The sequence below is a fragment of the Schistocerca cancellata genome, chromosome 8 (assembly GCF_023864275.1).
Source record: "Schistocerca cancellata isolate TAMUIC-IGC-003103 chromosome 8, iqSchCanc2.1, whole genome shotgun sequence".
Classification (NCBI taxonomy): Eukaryota; Metazoa; Arthropoda; class Insecta; order Orthoptera; family Acrididae; genus Schistocerca; species Schistocerca cancellata.
Genome location: NC_064633.1, coordinates 585455910 through 585478384, shown reverse-complemented (window position 1 = coordinate 585478384; position 22475 = coordinate 585455910). Strand labels below are relative to the sequence as shown.

The window sequence follows — 22475 nt, the reverse complement described above, 5'->3', positions numbered from 1 at the left end:
GCCGCGACACGAAAAGATAAGCAACACCTTCACAGCAGGCGGAGAAGTTCAGTTGCAGTCACGCCTTGATGACATTCTGTGCTTGCACATCTCGCTGCAACTCTATACTCCCATCAAACCAGCTTGCACACAGTGGAGAGTTCTGTACATACTAACTACCTAGACAATGTTTTTACATAGCTGTCTTTCATCCAATTGTGAGAAAGAGGTTGAACATGTTGGAAAAGATTTGTTTGCCATGTGACAGACATTTTATTTTATGTTATTGAACAAATGAGCAAAGAATTTTTTGCATGCCTGTTCAGTAATGAGTAATAAAAATATTTTTTTCCCTTATGGTAGTGTAGCTGTCAACATAACTCTTCTGTCCAAATTGTGATAGACTGTTTATAACGAATTTCATTAGCAAATATAACATAGTGAAAAGGTAATTAAAATGTCCAATTCTTTCAAGGGACATTTACAGGGTGGTTCTGGGCTAAAACCACATACCGTTCTAGCTGCTCGCTTTTTATGAGCAGTACTTTCTTTCTGAGCAAGGAATTTCTCCAGAAAATTGTACCACACACCATTAATGAGAAATGAGTAAAATATGTAAAGATGCTGATTTGTGAACCTAACACTGTGGTATTTTCATGAAAATGATTGTATTTGCCCAGGTACAAGGAGACAACAAATCGGAGCTGGACTTTGGTGCAGTTCAGAGAGGAGATGCTGAAATGGAGCAGAAGCTGCACAGATTCATACGAGCGTGCCTTGAGATGGGCAGTAAGAATCCCATCTGCAGCATACATGACCAGGGTGCCGGAGGAAATGGTTTGTGTGTATTTACGTCCTGTACTGCCTTGAGAATTATAGACCTCATCAAAGCCAACTGTCACATGCTGGAAAGCCCAGGTTGGAATATCAATAGTTATTACAAGAATAGATTGCTACTCACTGTAAAGATGACACAACAGATAAGCACAATGAAAAGGCTGTTAAACACTCAGCATTCAGCCAAAGCCTTTTTTAGAAAAGAGAGGAAAATGTGCACACAGGCAGGAACACCTCACACACATACGTGACCACTACCTCCAGCCACTTTGGCCAGACTGCATGCATTGGGTAGAAGCAGGGTTTGCATCGGCGGAGAGAGTATCGCTGCCTGGCAGAGCTTGCAGGGACTAAAACAGCATCGGGGGTGGGGGGATGAAGTGGGAGGAGAGGTAGAGTGTAAAAGGAAGGGAAAATACCAATGTGTGCATTGGCAGAGGGCAGAGCACAATAAAGATGAGGGGATATGAATAGGGAGGAGGTTAGAGAACAGAGGGGGTGGAAACCATTGGGTGGAGGGTTTGGGGACAGAAGTTGTTGTAGGTTGAGGTCGAGATAATTTCGGGAGCAGAGAATGTGTTGTAAGGATAACTCCCATCTCTGCTGTAATCATTAAAAATCAAGCATGTTATGTTCAGCTGCATATTGTGCTACAAGATGGTCAACTTGGTCTTGGCCACAGTTTGGTGGTGGCCATTGCAGCTGAGTGGTAGTCATACGAATATAAAAAGCTGTGCAGTGACTGCAGCAGATCTGGTACTTAAAGTGTCTGCTTTCACAAGTGACCTGGCCACTGAGCGGGTAGGACACGCCTGTGAAGAACTGGAATAGGAAGTGCTGGGTGAATGGATTGATCAGGTCTTGCTCCCGGTTCTTCTACAGGGATATGATCCCTGTGGCAAGGGGTTTGATTTGGAAGTGGCATAGGGATGGGCTAGGATGCTGTGGAGGTTGGGTGGATGACAAATCACCACTTTAGGAGTGGTGGAAAGGATCTTGGGTAGGATATCCCTTATTTCAAGGCATGATGATAGATAATCAAAGCCCTGATGAAAGATGTGGTTCCATTGTTCCAGTCTAGGGTGATGTTGGGTAACAAAGGCGGTGCTCATTTGTAGCTGATTATTGGGGGGGGGGGGGGGGTCGGAGGATTGAGGGTTTATAGGGATATGGCACAGGAAATATTTTTAGCGGACTAGGTCTGGGGCATAGTGCCTATCTGTGAAGGCCTTTGTAAGACCTTCAGTATACTGTCCAAGAAGGAAGTTCTTAGTCACTGCAGGTGCACCTCCTCAGGTGGCCCGACTGTATGGGAGGTGTTTTTTTTTGTGTGGGTGGGGGGTGGAGGGGATGGCAGTTGTCAAAGTGCAGGTACTGTTGGCGGTTTGGTTTCATGTGGACAGAGGTGTGGATGGAGCCATCCGAGAGACAATTGTCAATGTCCAGGAAGATCGTGTGTTCAGTTGAGGGGGACCTGGTGAAGTGGATGCCAAAGAAGATGTTGATGTGAAAAAATGAGTATAGGGTGTCTTGGCCCTGAGTCCCAGTCCCAGGTTGCTGCTTCTGTTTCACAGTTACATTCTGGTCAGAACACCGGAGGTAGCTGTCACAAGTGTGTGAGGTGTGCTTGTTTTTATGAATGTGTGTGTGTGTGTGTGTGTGTGTGTGTGTGTGTGTGTGTGTGTGTGTGTGTGTGTCTTTCTCAAGAAGGCTTCGGCTGGAAGCTCATATGTAATAGTCTTTTCTTCATGCTTCCCTGCAACTCAACGAATCATGTTTACAGTGAATAGCAATCTATTCTTTTCAAAATATTGTTAATATTCCAAGCTGGACTTTCAATTGTTTGTTTTTACTTTGACATAAGCTATTTCTCCCTCACTAATGCTAGATAGCTGCTGCTTATCTCCCAATAGTTGCTTAATATTGATTAAATTAGAATTTTCCAAGATAGTACATACCTACATCTGCAAGCACAGAATAATAGTACATTACTACTACTTGTCATATGACTCTACAATGAGTGCTGTTACTTGCCATATACTCTGGTGTGTAAATCTTAGGACAAAAGTAACTTTCATGTGATGAATTACTGCCAAGTAATGTAGCTCAGTGAAACTCAGAACATAGATAGAAAGAACTGCTACAGTATAGAACAGGAGGTAACTGAAAAAAAAAGAACGCAACGAAATGAACAGAAATGACACTTTCATTCAAAACTATAATCAAACTGATGTCATCATGACTTACAATGGTTCCAAGGACATTACAAAAGAACTTTACAAAGGTAACTGCTTACAGTCATCAGATATTTACAGTAAAACATCTTGAGCCTTCAGCAGTACAAGTGCAACCTTATTTCTCATTACTAGCATCATTACTGAAGGAAATGTCATTTTGCTCTTTCAATGTACGTCTTCCCCTCGCCGCCGCCCCCCCCCCCCCCCTTTCCAAGTTACGAGTTACGATGCTTGTAATAAGTGAAACCAATTGAGAAATCAAGTGGCATATGCACATGTTAAGGATCAGGCTGCATTAATTCAAACATTACAAAAGGCAGGGCATGGTTCTTAATAGGGATAGGGTGTGTGACAACCAAGGAGGCTAGTGCATGCTCTGCCATGTGTTCCCATGCTGACCACAAAGTTGCCAAGGAGTTCTTTCAATAGGGTGTTCCATACCTCCACCGGTGTAGTTGACAACTGCTAGATAGTCATTGGTGCATGTGGACGTGCTGCAGCATGTCTCCCCAAAGCATTCAAACTGTGCTCAAAGGGACATAAGTTGGGAGAATGGGCTTGCCAGTCCATTCGCCAAATATTCTCTCGTTCCGCCTGCGCTGTTCAATGCGACCATGCATTGTCATCCATAAAAATGAAATCAGGGCCAAGAGCACCCATAAAGAGATGCACTTGTGGAAGGAGTACACGGTCACAATAACACTGACTGATGAGTGAATCATGTTCAAAGATTTGGAGGTCAGTAGACATATGCAACATTATGCCTCCACATACCATAACACGTGGACTACATAAATGATGAGTTTTGGCAATATTCTTGGTTATATTAAGTGTTCCCACATCTTGACATTTGCAAGTTAATGCAGCATTTTCGCATGTGATCGTTGTGGTGGTCCAGGTGTTATGGTATGGGGAGGCATAATGTTGCGTGAACATTCTGCCCTCTAAATCTTGGGACATGGTACACTGGCCAGCCAGTGTTATTGCGACACTGTACGCCTTTTGAGGGGTGCATTCAGCCCTGACTTTATTTTTATGGATGAAAATGTGGGATCACATCAAACAGCGCAGGTGGAGGAGCTCTAGGAACGAGAAGATAATTGGTGAATGGATTGGTTGCCTGTTTTCCCTACTTAAATCCCATTGTGCATATATGGGAAGTGATTGGGAAATGTATTCCAGCAAGGACCGTACAGCAGTTGTGAGGTGTGTTGGTGGATGAATGGAATGTCCTACCACAAGAATTCCTTACAAGCCTTGTGGCCTGCATAGGAGCATGTTGCAGAATATGCATTGCCATCCGTGGTGATCACACACCATGTCCGTCCTTTTGTACTGTACAGGAGACTATCATAAATCACAATGATTTCAGTGTAATTATTGTGTTTGAATAAAAGTGTGATTTCTGTTCTCCTCTTTGTGTGTTTCTTTCAGTTACCTTTTGTACTATATTATAGCAGCTCTTTCTAGGTACTGTCCAAGTTTCACTGAGCTATCTTACTTGGCAGTAACACATACTAATCTTATTTTTGTCCTCAAGTTTTGCACACCAGTGCAGAAATTTTTAATTCTTGAATCTAGATGATCAGGTAATTTGTAGGAGGTCCGTAGCTTGATGGAAGGTCCAACACACACACTGGCTCGCTACTGACTGAAGCGAGCCAGTGTGTGTGTTGGACCTTCCATCAAGCTACGGACCCCCTTGAAGATGTCTCCCGCAGTCGGAGACGAAACGTTGGGAATCACCACAGAATTCATCAACCGACCACGGCATTACAGCCCGGATAATTATAATGGACATGATATTTCCGGCCGTGAAAGTTTACATTTTAGTAATTTGTAGGAGGATAACTAATGAAATATGTTTTTAATTTTGAATAGATCATTTTTCAATTTCTTGTATTATGTTGGATGGAATGTTGTTGACTTCCTTTTTGCCATATTACATAACGGTACAGTGAACCTTAAATAAGGAAGCAATTATTTACATGAAAACTATTTTTGCAATTTCTGTTGTAACTGTGCAAATCACAGTTCAGGTGAAACTCATTTTTCAATATCATCAATGAAAACCATTTCTACATCTACATCTATACTCCGCAAGCCACCTGATGGTGTGTGGCGGAGGGTACCTTAAGTACCTCAATCGGTTCTCCCTTCTATTCCAGTCTCGTATTGTTCGTGGAAAGAAAGATTGTTGGTATGCCTCTGTGTAGGCTCTAATCTCTCTGATTTTATCCTCATGGTCTCTTCGCAAGATATACATAGGAGGGAGCAATATACTACTTAACTCCTCGGTGAAGGTATGTTGTCGAAACTTCAACAAAAGCCCATACCGAGCTACTTGAGCGTCTCTCTGGCAGAGTCTTCCACTGGAGTCTATCTATCATCTCCGTAACACTTTCATGATTACTAAATGATCCTGTAATGAAGCGCGCTGCTCTCCGTTGGATCTTCTCTCTCTCTCTCTCTCTCTCTCTCTCTCTCTCTCTCTCTCTCCCTCCCTCCCTTCTATCAACCCTATCTGGTATGGATCCCACACCGGTGAGCAGTTTTCAAGCAGTGGGCAAACAAGTGTACTGTAACCTACTTCCTTTGTTTTCAGGGTGCATTTCCTTAGGATTCTTCCAATGAATCTCAGTCTGGCATCTGCTTTACCGCCGATTAATTTTATATGGTCATTCCATTTTAGATCACTCCTAATGCGTACTCCCAGATAATTTATGGTATTAACTGCTTCCTGTTGCTGACCTGCTATATTGTAGCTAAATGATAAAGGTTCTTTCTTTGTATGTATTCACAGCACATTACACTTGTCTACATTGAGATTCAATTGCCATTCCCTGCACCATGCGTCAATTCGTTGGAGATCCTCCTGCATTTCAGTACAATTTTCTATTGTTACAAACTCTCGATATACTACAGCATCATCCGCAAAAGCCTCGGTGAACTTCTGATGTTATCCACAAGGTCATTTATGTATATTGTGAATAGCAACAGTCCTATGACATTCCCCTGTGGCACACCTAAAATACTTCGGAAGACTTCTCTCCATTGAGAATGACATGCTGCATTCTGTTATCTAGGAACTCTTCAGTCCAATCACACAATTGGTCTGATAGTCCATATGCTCTTACTTTGTTCATTAAACGACTGTGGGGAACTGTATCAAACGCCTTGAGGAAGTCAAGAAACACGGCATCTACCTGGGAACCCATGTCTATGCTCCTCTGAGTCTCGTGGACGAATAGCGCAAGCTGGGTTTCACACGATCGTCTTTTTCGAAACCCATGCTGATTCCTACAGAGTAGATTTCTAGTCTCCAGAAAAGTTCCTTCGCGTACTCTGTGTAAAGTTGAACTGGTATCCCATCAGGTCCAGCGGCCTTTCCTCTTTTGAGTGATTTTAATTGTTTTTCTATCCCTCTGTCATCTATTTCGATATCTGCCATTCTGTCATCTCTGCGACAATCTAGAGAAGGAACTACAGTGCAGTCTTCCTCTGTGAAACAGCTTTGGAAAAAGACCTTTAGTATTTTGGCCTTTAGTCTATCATCCTCTGTTTCAGTACCATTTTGGTCACAGAGTGTCTGGACGTTTTGTTTTGATCCACCTACCGCTTTGACATAAGACCAAAATTTCTTAAAATTTTCTGCCAAGTCAGTACATAGAACTTTACTTTCGAATTCATTGAACACCTATCACATAGCCCTCCTCAACTACATTTCGCTTCGTGTAATTTTTGTTTGTCTGCAAGGCTTTGGCTATGTTTATGTTTGCTGTGAAGTTCCGTTTGCTTCCGCAGCAGTTTTTTGACTCGGTTGTTGTACCATGGTGGCTCTTTTCCATCACTTACGGTCTTGCTTGGGACATACTCATCTAATGTGTATTGTACTATGGTTTTGAACTTTGTCCACTGAACTTCAACACTATCTGTACTTGAGATAAAACTTTTGTGTTGAGCCGTCAATACTCTGAAATCTGCTTTTTGTCACTTTTGCTAAACAGAAAAATCTTCCTACCTTTTTAAATATTTCTATTTACAGCTGAAATCATTGATGCAGTAACCGCTTTATGATCGCTGATTCTCTGTTCTGCGTTAATTGTTTCAAATAGTTCGGGTCTGTTTGTCACCAGAAGGTCTAATATGTTATCACCTCTAGTCGGTTCTCTGTTTAACTGCTCGAGGTAGTTTTCAGATAATTAAGGAATAAGTGTAATGGGAACTAACTGGAAAAATCCAGAGATCCTTTAGAAGGCATCTGTGGCATCCACAGTTATCTACTCTACATTATATTCTTATTGCCCACTCCTGCTGAGTGAACAGTTTATTTACTTTGGATGCACTCCCCAGAATATAATTGTGTCAGACAACAATGAGTGAAAGTGTGTAAGATAAGCCAACACTCTTGTCTTTATGTCAACACACTGACTCATGCTCCAAAGGCAGAATGTGATTAGCCGAACTTCTTGTTTAGTTTATCTACGTATTGACTCATTTATCTTGTTATCCACCTTGAACCTTTGGCAAGTACTTCAGCAATGTCTGCTGTAACAGATCCTGCATTTGTCATCTGCACTGTTCTGTGACAATAACACATTGATCTGTGCACATAGTAGCTTGTCCTTCGTTGTGCGGTCATCATAATTGGCACACACTGCAAATGTCTGTGGTGGTGTGGCAATGTTGCACTGTGCTGCAGTTACATTAACCTGTGCTGGAACGTGGCTTCTTGTACACCATCTGCCAGTCCCCTTACTGCGTCCAACAACATGTTTTTCTGAGTTGATCACCTTAGCTTGCAGTGGCAACCTGCTGCTCCACAGCATGCGCAGAAGATTGTCTGGAACCATGTTAGTATCCACCTTACTGCTCTAAATACTGTGAGTGTTTCCGGTATCGTATGACCTCTTGCATGAGCATCTGGTGTATCCAGTCCTCTTGGGAGGCTGCAACTTGTCGTACTTGTCGTATCAGCTCGGACGTCAGCATAGTGTAGGATTCATCCTGATGGCACGGTGATAACGTCCTGCACTGTGGCTGCATAGTGATGGTGTAATTGGCTCACCATGAGCGCGAGTTTTGTCATGTCTGTAGTAATTCATACGTAATTGAAGCTTGAAGCTTGCTTCTATCTGCACTAACCGTAGAATAGGTTTATGAGGCCAGCACGGAGATAGGCGGACAGCCAGAGAAGAAACGTGTGGTTCTTCTGACATCTCACTGTATTGTTAAAAGAATAAACTTGTTGTGTGTTTATTTTCCACTCCAGACCACATCAGGGTCACCACTTATCAGTTAACTTGGTTGACTGACTTTTGACTTTATAATTATAACAAAATAAAACCAAAGAATAGCACAGCTGCACCGAGGCACAACACAGTGCTCCTGGCAGTTGTGTGCATAACAGGGACGGTGCAGTAGTTAACTTCTGCACTGTCCCTATTATGCACACAACACGGAACATAATCGTGCCCTCATCTTCCATGAAACAGCAGATCATGGTGCTAGCAGATGTCACTGAAGTAGTCGCTTAAAACCTAAGAAATGTTTCATTTTGTGTTTGACCATTATTGTCTACTTCTGGTGCTTAAAGGCCACTATTGCTAATAAAGATACCAGTTTTTGTGGAACAAACTTGGGTAGACTTTTATGCCCAGCCACCTAGATGATCATCACAGCTCAGTTCTGCAAGACCAGTGGTTTATTGTCGCACGCCAAGTTTATATTCCATAAACCTGTAACCATTACATAAACCTATAAACCAAGTAAAATAATTAATGCTATGCTATCTTTAGTGTAACAATGTATTTACAAGATCTAGGTAACATATTTTTTGGAAATCTCTTTGGCAGGCTGTTTTTTTTAGAAAATCTACATAAGAGATCATTTTTAATTTGTCTCAAATAATTGATCGCTGTTTTATGTTAACTTCCATCCTTGGTATATAACTGGTGCTTGCAAAAAATTGACTGTCATTAAAATATTGAACTATTTCATTCACAGTATTGGTGCTGTAATCCATGATTCATCATAGGTTTTGTGTTTGTAAAAAGAAAAGGATGTCTGCTAATACAACTACTTTAGAACAAGAGAACAGCCTTTAACGTCATTTTCAAACACAAGGAAAAGGAGTGGCCATAGTACAAAACATTGAGGCACACAATATCTACAGTTAATGGCTTCTCTGCTGTATGTGGTGGAGAAAAACAACCTGACAATAAGGTCAGGCAGGGCAGGAGATGTCAAATCGAGAGCAAACATTTTCCAGGTAATTAGGTCAGAAATGCATTGTTGCAAAGCCGCAGCCATAAAACGACAGCTAGTGAGCACTGAGGATGCAGAAGTTTGTTTTCTTGCCCCAGCTGATAGGTATTACACTAAAGAGTACAGTTGCTGTTAATTTAAATGAAGATAATGGCTTGAACTGTACAGTGAGACAGGAGAACTTTACGAAACTTTCTATGACAGATGCGAATTTTCTGTGATAATACTCAACTGCTAAATAAGCTATGCAAAAAGTACCGTAAGGCTGTCATCGCTCAGTCAGACAAAACCTTATAGTTGGACCTACACAGACTTTTTTGCTTATCAGATGAACTTCCACACACTTGGCACTGACTGACTATCTTTTTATAGTCCTACCTCTGAACTGTAGTTACCTGCAGAACTTTACTTGACTCAGCATCCTCTGTCTTGTTGTAACCGTATCATTGTGCTGTTTTTCTCCCCCATGTATATAAATCTTGCAGCTCTTAGAAATACAAACTGTTTCCTGTTTGCTTGGTAAGATTTTATCATGCCATCAGATGTACCGGTGAACTAAAATGAACTAATGTCTTACATGTATTTGCTAACTGAGAGCAAAAAAAAATTATAGTTCATTGTTGCAGGCAACGTGTTGAAGGAACTTGTTGAACCTAACGGCGCTGTGATTTTCACTCGCTGCTTCCAGCTTGGTGATCCTACTATTAGTACACTGGAGTTGTGGGGTGCTGAATACCAGGAGAATGATGCATTTTTATGTCGTCCAGAAGATGTGCCATTAGCGCAGCAGATAGCTAACCGAGAGAGGTGTCCAATCAACTTTGTTGGTACTGTTCTTGATAATGGAAAGGTGAGATTTTGTACTTATTTCTCATCCAGGATAAATGTTTTAATTAACTAAGATACCTTTCTTGGAATACCTGAAGAGTACAAGTAAGCACAGATACACTCTCCAAAGCCAAACAGCTGCAAATGAAAATATCGAAACTTGAACCAATGTTCAGAAATATTTCTAGTTTTATTCAGTTTCAAAGAAACTTTTATCTCGTGTCAGTTTAATGCCCAGAGTACTTCTTTCCTTATTCATATAAAAATAAATAATTATGACTGTGTTTTGAAATAATGTATACACAACATACTAATTTATCACGCAAGTATTATACTTCACGGGAATGTATATACAAATTCTACCTTTAGTGACTTTACTTCAGGTTATGCATAATGACGTGTAGATCCATATGATGAGGTTCAATTTTTTTACAGAAGTTACATGTACACCATTGTGTGGTTTCTTTTGTCTGCTGTTAAACAAAAACAATGTTGAGTAGAACACATATTCAGCAAGTTGAGTAGAACACATATTCAGCAAACTTGCAAGCTCTTGACATTTGTGCAAATAAATCTGTTGTTCCTCCAGTAAATTGATCTTTTTTGTGCTGTGAAGGATACTAGGGATTTTGTGTATTTTCCGATCTGCAGATGTGTAGCTATTGATTGATTCTAAGTGCATCAAAATGTTGAAGAAAGTTTTCTTCAAAAGTTATTCTTGTCTGTCCTGCATAATATGCAGAACAATTTTCAAATCTGATTTAAGTGTCTGCCATTATTTCATTTATTTATATGTGTATGCTCATGTGTATTAGCGAAGGATTCTAAGCCAGTGAAAAACTTCAACAACACCTAATACAATACCTTGTAATTATTAGAGAGCTCCCTTTGTTTCAAACCAGGTTATGTTGCCATATTGGTAAGAAATACCTCTATAATGGATTTTTATTGCAATTTTTATATATGCACTATAGAACATGTAAAAGGACACATTTAAATGTCGTGAAAACCTAAACATCTATTGGTCATTCCACCGTATACAAAATGTCATCATGCATATTTAAAATATAGTTATTTTGTGTTTACAGGCAGAATTTATACTGGGTGTGTCTCTGAAGCGTTGTAATGCATATTTTCTCTGGTGTTTCAACACATATTTGCAATTTCATTTTGCTATGTGCAGCTGAGTCAGTCCTAACGCATACTGCTCACCATTCATCCTTTCATTCGTTCCTGTGTGTTACACTGCACCCTGTGTCAATGGATTATGTCCACACTGGAGCACTTGAATCAGTCCATAAATACCTAATTCTTCAAAATAGAGATTTGGCTTTTCAGCTTCCTTTTATGCTCCCAAAACTTTTTCATTCTTTGTGACCTGGCTGCCCTTTGCTCATTATTTATGGTGTATTTATGTTTTCATTTTAATTTTAATTTATGTTTTCATTTTAATATTTTTTATTGTTTTCATTTTAATAATGTTAGTTTAAGTCTCGAGTCTCTTTTCCTCAGAATGACTTTACAGTCTTTGTTTTCAGCTTGTTGCATTGTTTTATTCAACTCGTCAAAATCATCCTGGACATCTGTGGACCATTCATTCTTCGCTTCGTTTTTCCAAAAGTAGTTGAACAGTTGTTTAACTAGTCTGATTTCTGGCAATCTTGATATTTGACAGAAAAGGGCAAGCCTCCTTTTCGCATTATATCTGTTACTGATTGATTACCCCAATACACCACTTTCTTAGGCAGCAGTCTCCATTGCTCTTCAATTTGTTGTTTTTATGTTGAAGATTGTTCTAATGATTCTTCTCTCATTATCTGTTGTTGATTTGGTGATCAACTAATGTTTCATTTGTGTAAATTGCTTCAGGTTTAACAACAGTATAGCAGTGTTTGAATCTGGCATTCATTGAGAGGTGTTTCTTCTTGTTGGTTGGCCAGGTGTTTTGTTGTGCCCATTTCAGTTGAGTTGTTCTGCATCCTATAGAGGCTTCCGTGGTAGAGTTCCAGGTCATGATTTCAGCAAAAAAAGATCTTATTTACAGTCTTATTTGTTTGTTATTGCTCAGTCGTACAGCTAGTGTTTCAACCTTGAAAACTTGCATCATTTCCTTTTTTGTTCTAACTTTCCAACTTCTGCTTCTACTTAGCTCCTCAACCCCATCCCCCACCACAAGTACTTCAGTTTTAAGTTAAGCCTCTTCCAGGTTTTTGCAAATTGCGCAAGATTTCTGTGAATGCTAGACAATTCCAGGTAACGATAGCTTTAAGAAACCCAGAAGGTTCAGTGTAAGATTATAAGAAAGGTCTCCCACAGGTGATAGTATTAAAATCGTAATGGTAAAGAGCCGGAGCATTAGCATCAAAGTGACAAAGTTTGAAGTGCTCATGAAAAGCAGTGAAGTCCACATAAAGTAAGTACAGAAAGCTGGTTGAAACCTGAAATAGATAGCAGTGAGATTTTTGGGGAAAATAGGCAAATGGGAAACGGAGATTGTGTATTTGTCACAGTAGACAGGAAACTCAAATCTACCAAGATAGAAATTGGTGCTGCATGTGATATTGTTTGAAGAAGACTCAGTATCAAAGCTGGGCATAAAATGATAACTGGATCGTTCTATCACCCACCAGGCCTATCTCCTGATGTAACCAAAAACTTAAGAGAAAACATCAGTTCAATTATACATAAGTTCCCCAATCATACTGTAATTATGAGCAGAGACTTCAAATAATTAGGAAAATACCAGTTTTGTTAGTGGTGGTTGTGACAAGACAACCTGTGAAACTTTAGTAAATGACTTATTTCCTGTTGTTCCTGTTAGATCATAGGGCAACAGTAAAGACCTTCCATCTGGTTCTGTTGGCAACCAAACATTTCACTTCACTCCATGTTTTACCAGCTTTCAGAGCTTCTCCTTCCTCCATTCTTTTTCATGTGTTTTTCGCGCGGCCACATCTATGTGTTCCTTGTGGGTTCCAATGCAGCGCTGCCATTTCGACAGCTTCTTGTTGTTTGCGTATTGTGTGACCAATCCACCTCCATTTTCTGTCCTTTATTTGCTCATGGATTGGTCGCTGGTTTGTCATCTCCCACAATTCGTCATTTGATATAACATCTGGCCACCTCACATTTATAATTTGCCGAAGACACCGGTTTATGAAGACTTGAAGCTGGTTTACAGTCATGTTTGTTACCGTCCATGTTTCGCAACTATACAGTAGGACTGACTTCACATTGATATTGAACAAGCGCAGCTTAGTTTGTCTCAAGATGTTCTTATTATGCCAGACAGGGTACAATTGTACAAAGGCTCCATTTGCCTTCCATATTCGACTCTTTACATCCTCCTCAGCTCCTCCGTCTTTACAGATGGTACTTCCTATATATACAAAGGAGTCTGCTTGTTCCAATTCCTTTCCATACACTGTTAGTTTTGCTTGTTTTTCATATCAAATTCTCATTTCCTTAGTTTTCTGAACATTTATTTTAAGACCTGCAATTTATGCTTCCTCTTTCGGTCTTTCCAGCTTTTCTTTCATGTCATGCAATATTTGCGAGGGCAGACAGATATTGTCAGCAAAGTCAAGGTCTTGAAGCCTGTCTTGCATTTCCCACTGAATACCTCTTCTCCTCCCATCAACAACTCTTTTCATTATGCTGTCCAGCACCAACAAGAACAAGGTAGGTGACAGAATACATCCCTGCCTCACTCCAGCATTTGTGTGGATAGATTCAGTATGTTTCCCATTGTGTAGCACCCTCCATTCATATCCATCATACATGGCTTTAATAATATTTATTATCTTTGATGGTATTCCATATTCTTCCAAGGTATGCCACGTAACTCTTCTATTAAGAGAGTCAGATGCCTTTCCAAAATCAATAAATGTAACGTAGAGTGTTTTCTGCCATTCTGCACTGTGCTCAAGTATTGTACGCAGTGTGTTGATGAAATGGACACAACTTCTGTGATCTCTAAGCCCAGCTTGCTCTTTTCTCAGCCATGCCTTGACTGAGTCCTTGATACAATTTAGCATCAATCTACAGAGTACTTTGCTTGGTACAGATAGGAGGGTGACACCTTGCCAGTTATTACAGTTGGGAGTATCCCCTTTCTTTGGCAACTTAATAATCAGGCCTTCTTTCCAATCCTTTGGTATTTTCTCTTCTTACCACATCTTCTCAAACAATCGATGCAGTAGATTTACAGTGGTGTCAATGTCTACTTTTAGCACCTCAGGTGCAATATTATCCATTCCTGGAGCCTTCCCATTCTTTATCTGTTTGAGAGCTATTTTAATTTCAGTCTTAGGTGGTGTGTTTACATTGATTCTGTCTCTGGCATCTGGAAAATTCCATTGCTTCTCCCTCTCTTCAGATTGCTCTCTGTGTAAGACTTCAGAAAAATGTTCTCTCCATCTTCTGAGTTGGTCTTCTTTTGTTGTCAACAGTCGATGCTTCTTGCTTTTCACAGGTCTGTTGTTGAAACCTTTTTTGGACAACATTCTAGTGATGCAGTACAGTTCTTTTGCATCACCCCTTGCTGCGGCTGTCTCTGCTCTCAGAGCTTGCTCATCCATCCACTTTCTCTTATCATTCCCCACGTTCTTCTTTATTTGAGAGTCAGTAGCTGCATACGCAGCTTGCATTCGAATTTTTCGCTGTCTTGTTTTACTCATATTTAATTTTGCCTTAATCTCCTTCCTACAGCTGATCAAATTCCATGTATTCTCAGACATCCAACCTTTCTTCAAATGGTTTTTAAAGCCAAGGACCTGTTTGCTCACATTGCAATAGACGTCCTTAATCTGACTCCATGTATCATCAACACTTTTTCCATCACTTTCCTGTGCTTCTTGATAATTTCAGATAATTAGCTCAATACAGAAAGCTTCTTGTTTTGCTGTTATTTTAAGTTTCCACACATCATATTTTTTTGCTCCGTTGTTCGAACTTTCTATTTGTAGTCATGATATTTAGTCTAAAATTTGGAACAATAAGGTGGTGATCACTGCCAACATCAGCCCCACGTTTATTTCTCACATTCATCAGTGTCCTACTAAATTTTTTGCTTAGCACTATATGATCAATTTGGTTTTCCCTTCTGCGATCAGGGGATATCCATGTAACCTTGTGGCAATTCTTGTTTGGGAATAATGTACCTCCAGTTACCAAATCATGACTGGCACAGAAATTTGAAAACATATCCCTATTTTCATTCATTTCTCTGATACCATGGACTCCCTTTACATGCTGGAGGCCTTCATTGTTCTTTCCGACTTTTGCACTTAGGTTTCCCATAATAATCAAGATGTCTCTCTTACTTGTACTTTTAATGGTGTCACTTAAGGACAGGTAAAACTCATTTTTCTGTTCAGTATCTGAGGTTTCTGTAGGAGCATAGCATTGGATGACTGTGGCATTTCGAATGTTTGTCCTAAAACGTGCTGTCAGTAGTCTTTGTGAAACTGGTTTCCATTCCATAAGGCTCTTTTTCACTCCTTTGGTTAACAAAAGTCCAACTCCATTTCTGTGCTCTGCATCCTCTCCAACGGGTCCAGAGTATAAAAAGGTGTATCCATCTTGTGTTTGGATTTCTCCAAAGTCTTACCATCTCACCTCACTGAGTCTGAGAATGTCCAACCTGTAACTTGTCCTCTCCTTTGTAGCCTGTTTCAGTCTGCTGGCTTCTCCCATTGTTCTAATATTCCAGAAACCTACTTTAGTTGTCCTTTTCATGCCAAAGGTCATCATATTTGAGTCCGTCCGGCTGTTCTTTTCTGCTGTTTATTTAATCATTTGTTTTTGGGAGTGCCAGTGATTGTCCCACAGCTCCCTAGTCTGGTGGTGGGGCTGCCACCTAAGAGCCTCCAGACTTGCCCAATTTTCTTATAAGGGTTTACTCCCCTAGGGCGGCTGGCTTCCCTATGCCTAAGAGTCCCCCCTACCCTATATTATGATTTGAGATGGCAGGAAAAGGACAGGGTAAGGACAGGCTTGGGATAGGTGGAAAGGACCAGTGGGCTGTTGTGGGACACACTTCATCTGTCTCCTCCCCCTTGGCCAGTCCAGCATGAGTGACCCTGCTGGTAGCTAAGCTACCGCCAGCATAGCCCCCAGGATCCAGAGCACGCAAACCTCCTTGCCTGCACGGACAGTGCTACTGTAAGGCAGTGTCCCCTGAGAAGGGGAATCTGAAAATCACCTAGAACAGATAGCCAGGTTGCAAGTCTTATTTCAGACGATGCCATATTGGGCAACTTGCGTGTCAGTGATGACGATGGGATGATGAGGACAACACAACACCCAGTCCACAAGCGGAGAAAATCTCCAACTTGGCCAGGAATCGAACCTGGGCATTGTAGCAAACAGGTTACCACTCAGCTAAGCAGGTGGACTGTGGGAACAATGAGTACCAAAGTACAAAGGACAACTAAAACAAGCAGAAAGATAGATATATTCAGGAAACTAGAAAGAAAAAAAAGTAACTTCATATCGCAATGAGGGACTTGAAACTTCCAGGACAGGGCAGGAGCATGTAGAGAAACTCTGGCTCAAGTTTAAAAGAAAAGTTCATAATGCACTGGATAGATATCTCCCCAGAATAACAGCTCATAAGGGGAGGGAACCTCCATGGTATACAACCACTGTGAAGAAACTTCCAAAGAAACAGAGATTACTGCATAATAGGTGTAAAACGAAGTGTAAGGCTATAGATAGAGAGATGCTGCATAAAACGTGTTTGGCTGTCAAAACGCCTTCAGTGACTGTCGTAGCAAAGTATTGTCAAGTGATCTTTCACAGAAACAAAAAAAATCGAGTTGTACGTAAAGGATGTTGGTGGCACCAAAGTTGGTGTCCAATAACTGAAATTGAGGGCAGCAAAGCAAAAGGTGAAATGCTTAACTCAATTTTCAAATGTTCCTTTACAAAGGAAAACTCTGGAGGATTGCTTCAGTTTAATCCTTGTACCACTGAAAAGATGAATGAAATAAATATTAGTGTCACTGGTGTTGAGAAAGAGCTGAAATCGTTAAAATTGAACAAAGCTCCAGTCTACGATGGAATCCCTGTCAGCAGCAGCAGAATTTGTTGCTGAGTTAGCCCTTTTTTTTAACTATAATCTACCATAGATCCCTTGAACAAGAAACCCCACCATGTTCTTGGAAAAAGGCACAGGTCACCACCATCTACAAGAAGGGTAGTAGAAGTTATCCACAAAACTATCATCCAATATCCTTGACATAAATTTGTTCTACAGTCTTAGAACATATTCTGAGCTCAAACATAATGACGTATCTTGAATAGAATGACCTCCTCAGTGCCAAACAGCATGGATTTCGAAAATACCAATCATATGAAACCCAGCTTGCACTTTTCCCACATGACATACTGAAAGCTTTGGATCAAGAAAATGGGGTAGGTGCTGTATTTCTTAGTTTCCGAAAAGCATTTGACTCATTACCACACGCATGGTTATTGTCAAAAGTATGATCATATTGGGCATCAAGTGAAATTTGTGACTGGATTGACGACTTGTTTAATCCATGGGAGAGTGTCATATTGATATTGAAGGAACAGAACTGGGAGACTCATGAAGATAGACGTAAACTATCCCAAGAAAGTCTGTTAACAGAGTTTCAAGAACTGGCTTTAAATGAAGACTCTAGGTGTATATTACAATCCCCTGTGTATTGCTTTCATAAGGCTTGTGAGGACAAGATCAGAATAATTACTGCATGCATAGAGGCATTCAAACAATCATTCTTCCCGCATTCCATATGTGAATGGAACAGGGAGAAACCGTAATAACTAGTACAATAAAACTTACCCTCTGCCATGCATCTCATGGCAGACTGCAGAGTACAGATGTAGATTTAGATGCAAATCGCATGACTTTCTCCCAGGTGTAGCAAAAAGTGACGTTGAGACACCATCCCCCTGTTGACAGCCAATTCGGATTTTGAATGGTTCAGACAATTCATCTTTAACTTTTGATCTTTCTGATTTGGTATTCTGATAGTCTTATTACACACACACACACACACACACACACACACACACACGCACAGTATATATTGGCTCAGATTATTGCAAACCAATAAATGTGTATGATCCTATCCTGCACCACATTCGCAAAGTTAGTGGCATCTCTTCTGCTGTCTGTAATCCTTCAGGGGACTGCACTCCCCACAGCTCAGTTTGGCGAGCTTTTGTTGAAGTTGAAATTGTTGCTCTTGTAAGAAGGAAACTTTTTCAGAATTCAAGTTGTGATGACTAAACATAAGTTGCAAACAATGGATGACTCTTGGTGTATACTGTCAAACGCATTTCTGAAGTCAATAAAAATGATGACCTAAACTCCTGTTCCAGGCTATACGATGTTTCGTTATGCACATAAGACTGACAGTCTGATGCGACAGTGTCTTTCTGTTCAAAATCCTCCTTGATATTCTCAAAGTTCTCAGTGCAGTTGTTCCTGAATCCTCATGTATGCAGTCCTAGATAAAATATTTTATGTAATATCAAGTAGAGATACCCTCCAATAGTTATTGGGGCTCAATCACTCGCGTTCTTTGTACAGTGGGTGGATTGTTGCTTTTTTCAACACTCTGGGCACTTTCTCAGTATTCCAGTAGTGTATGAAGTGTTTATGTAGATTTTGAAGGGTATGTTCATTTGCCCCTTCCATAGGTCTGCAACCATTCGATTGTCTCATGCTGCTTTGTAGTACCTGAGTGAACTAACTGCTTTGATAATTTTGTTGTTAATCTGGTGGTATAACCTTTTCCAGTAGAGTTTTATTTCTTGGATGAAGACCAAATTCTTGGTTCTTTTGATTTCTCACAGTAAAATATTGCTTTAAGGTAGGTACTCTTTTGAGTCCTTACATGTCAGTAATTGTTTGAACTAATTGGCCCTAATTCGACATTTTTCTCAAGTGTTGTGTGCCATTTTTATTGTTCATCGTAGGAGTGAGATTAGTATACTTTGATATTGCCTAAATGTTTTGTAATATTCCCTTGTTTTATGTTGGTCTGAATGCTTTGTCTATGGTTTCTGGTATTTCATTTTGGTGATTTATTTTAATTCTTCTAATTTTTTTGGTCATTTGTCTTCTCGGGATTTTTCAGTTTTCTATTGTTGTTTGCGTAACAGTTCCTTGTGCCTTTTATTTAATTGCTTTGTCACAATCCTCTTTCCACCAGGCATGTTTATTTCTCCTCTCTATTTTTGATTGTGACCAGTTTCTTCAGCTACATTTTACAGTTTATGTATTGTCTCGCCACATTTGTCAATTAAAGGTGTTTCAGATATCTCCCAATATACTGTATTATTTGTAAATAACTGGTTGTAATAATTCCTCCTCTTGTTAGAATGGTTTGTGTTTCTTTTTTTGGTGTTAACTTTATTTTTATCTTTGAGGTTTAATGATCCGTGTCAATGTCTATCCTATGGAGGACTTTCAATTGACATATTTCTTTGTGGTAATTTTTATCCTTGCATGCGCAATTAATCTGGAACTACCTCAGCTGTACTTTTTGATACTTTCAGATAATTAGCTTGTTCTATCTTCTCGTAAATCTTGTGGTTTCCAGTATAAGTACGTAGTCAACACCCAGCTTATCTGGTGTCACTTTGTATAATGTTGTTAAAATTTTGTTCAGTGATACTTCCTGTGTTTATTCATTAGAGTACTATCATATTAGTCTGATATGATATTTGGTTTAGCAGTTTATATTATAAGGAAAACAGAAAAACATGAGAACAAGAATTAGTCTAGCAGCAACTGAGTAGCACTGCTGAGAGGTGGTGGCAGACCAGAATCCCGGCAAGGTGAGGTGATGTGAGGAGAGGAGGTGTGACCAGTTAATTTGTGAGGGTGTAACAAGTACAGCTAAACATTTCAATAAACTGAATATCAAACTAAACTAATTTACACTCTGTCGAATGGTCACATAAAATTTCACTTTAAATAACATCTTGTTTGCACTGGGTAGCACACAAATGATTTCCATTTACTCTGGGCATCACATGACATACTTGTTGAGTATTTGGTTGTTCAGAGAAGTGCCATAAAAATGTGCCTGACAACTCCTAGGAGAAGGACACAGTATATACATACATGTGATACAGCATCTTATGTACAGATGAGTAGGTACAGAGTTTTGTTCCTTTTATACTCTACTGATGGTTTGACTGTTATTGTTTTAGGTCATTCTCTCAGAGGAAGAGGATCCTGAGGACACAAAATACTTGGATGGTACATACACATCATCAGATGTTCGACACCCTGTTGACCTGGAACTGGAGTTGGTGCTAGGAAAGATGCCAAGAAAAGTAAGTAAACATTGCATCACAGTTTTTAGATTGAATTTATTTAAAATAGGCCCTCCAAGATCCTGATTGTTGACTGGTTTGTGGTTACCGTGAGCAAACCCCTAAGATCTCCAAACTGCTTAATTCTTGTGAGTTATATACTTCTTAAATCATCAAAACTGAACACTAGTTTGTCCCTGGCACTAAAAAGAATTGGGAACTTGAAGAGGAGAATTCACTAGATAAAATTGAGCAACTAACTATTACTTACCTCCACGAGGCGAAATTTCTTCCAGGAGTGGTAGTTCCGCAAGGTATACTGGAAAACTTATGTGAAATTTGGCAGGTAGGAGGTGAGGTAATGGTGGAATTAAATCCGTGATGGCAAGTTGTGAGTTGTTCTTGGATAGCTCATTCAGTAGAGCACTTGTCTGCAAAAGACAAAGTTCTCAGGCTTGAGTTTCAATCCACCACACAATTTTAATCTGCAAGAAGGTTTCAAATCAATGTACACCCTGCTGCAGAGTGAAAATTCATTCTGGAATTACAGTACCATTGTTAGACTTGTCCAAAGCTGAAACAGACATTTCTGGTCTTCTGAACTGCAAGTTATTTTGTCAGGGATGAAAGAGAGACTGCTTTGGAAAGGATGAGCAGGCCACTCTGGCCCCGGGTCGATGAGGGCGAGGGGCGACTAGGTGTGCAGCCTCGTGTCTAAACTTTGCAGTTCAAAACTGTAAACGCAGGCAAGTAATCACTAACCATGTCACATTATGAGAGGTGTGTACCGAGATGTGACATTTCAGTTCTGATAAAAGGATATTTCACATCTCCCGAGCCTTCGTAACAATGAAAGATGTTTGAAAGATTTGAAGAAAGTTTATTTCATTAGTAATTAAGTTTTGGGCATCACACTGTGGTAGGAATGATTTGTGATACATGCAGGTTTGATGAAAGATGCAGGTGCATCACATCTACAAGGCAGTACAGTGAGTTAGTGTTGCCTTCTGTTGTGGGACCGCTTGTTCCTTGCTTTCACAGCATGGAGGTATTTTGCTGTGACAGAGAAAACACTAGTCATGACAAAAATCTAAGCAGCGTGACAAACAAAAAATCTGGACAACGGTCAGTTGAATCTTTTGTGAACTAAGATGATGTAAAGATCAGTCGTAATAACATATTTTGAAGACTGTGAAAGTTACTATGAATGGAAGTAATGAATTCGTGTATTAAGAAGAGCTAACACAGCAGTTCAAGGGGACGTTCTTCAGTAGTTTGGAAGAAAATCCACTCTCTCTTTCAGCACCCAAACAATGCAAGGGGAGAAGAAGTCTATGAAACATGGTTATTTGGCCCTGTGTTGCAGATCTGAATCGGCAAAACATCAATGTGGGAAACTACAAGCAATTTTATTAGTACATGACATAATCGAGGCCAACGGGGTGACAGGTCGTAATTTCCAGTAATCACACTTTCTCGACCACATTTCACTTCAGTACAGACCCTTGTCTGTGATACACTGAAAGAGTGATGTTCAAGCTCCTGCCTGGCTACCTTTACAGTGTGGTAAAAATTCAGATTGAGACAGCCCATTTAGGATGCCTGTGGGACTGTGCTGTTGGATCTGCATCGCTTTTGGAGTTTTGTCCCAGTGTGAGGACAGTCAAGTGTTATCTTTCATGACAAGTGCCCTCTTAAGGAGGACTGCAGTTGTCCCTCTGCTCCAAGACGGCACAAGTCCCAGCATTGAAGTTCAACCTGCAGGTGTTGCGGCATTGCACCGATAGATTCCATGTCTTTGGCCCCTGAAAGAAGTTTCTGTTGTGAAACATTTTCAATTCCTCGTGAGTTGTTCAGAGCTGGCTGTGCGTATTTTGCTACTGCTACCACACTGCTAGGAACATTCTGAGTTTTCCTGCGTGCATGTCAAAATATAACTACGGTAATGTTGTTTCCTGTAACACATTTAATGTCTTGGAAATGATTTGTGTGTGTAACTTTTCAATC

At 40.2% G+C, this 22475-nt stretch overlaps 1 protein-coding gene across 2 annotated transcripts in view; it reads left to right on the top strand.

The window, feature by feature from the left end:
* LOC126095222 (phosphoribosylformylglycinamidine synthase) overlaps positions 1-22475 on the top strand; it is a 202346-nt gene that overhangs the window by 100257 nt on the left and 79614 nt on the right. For both annotated transcript variants that reach the window (XM_049909959.1, XM_049909960.1), the window contains 3 exons: positions 660-816; positions 9947-10170; positions 20364-20489. In XM_049909959.1, the coding sequence (XP_049765916.1) occupies positions 660-816; positions 9947-10170; positions 20364-20489 (507 nt within the window). The remainder of the gene's footprint in view (positions 1-659; positions 817-9946; positions 10171-20363; positions 20490-22475) is intronic.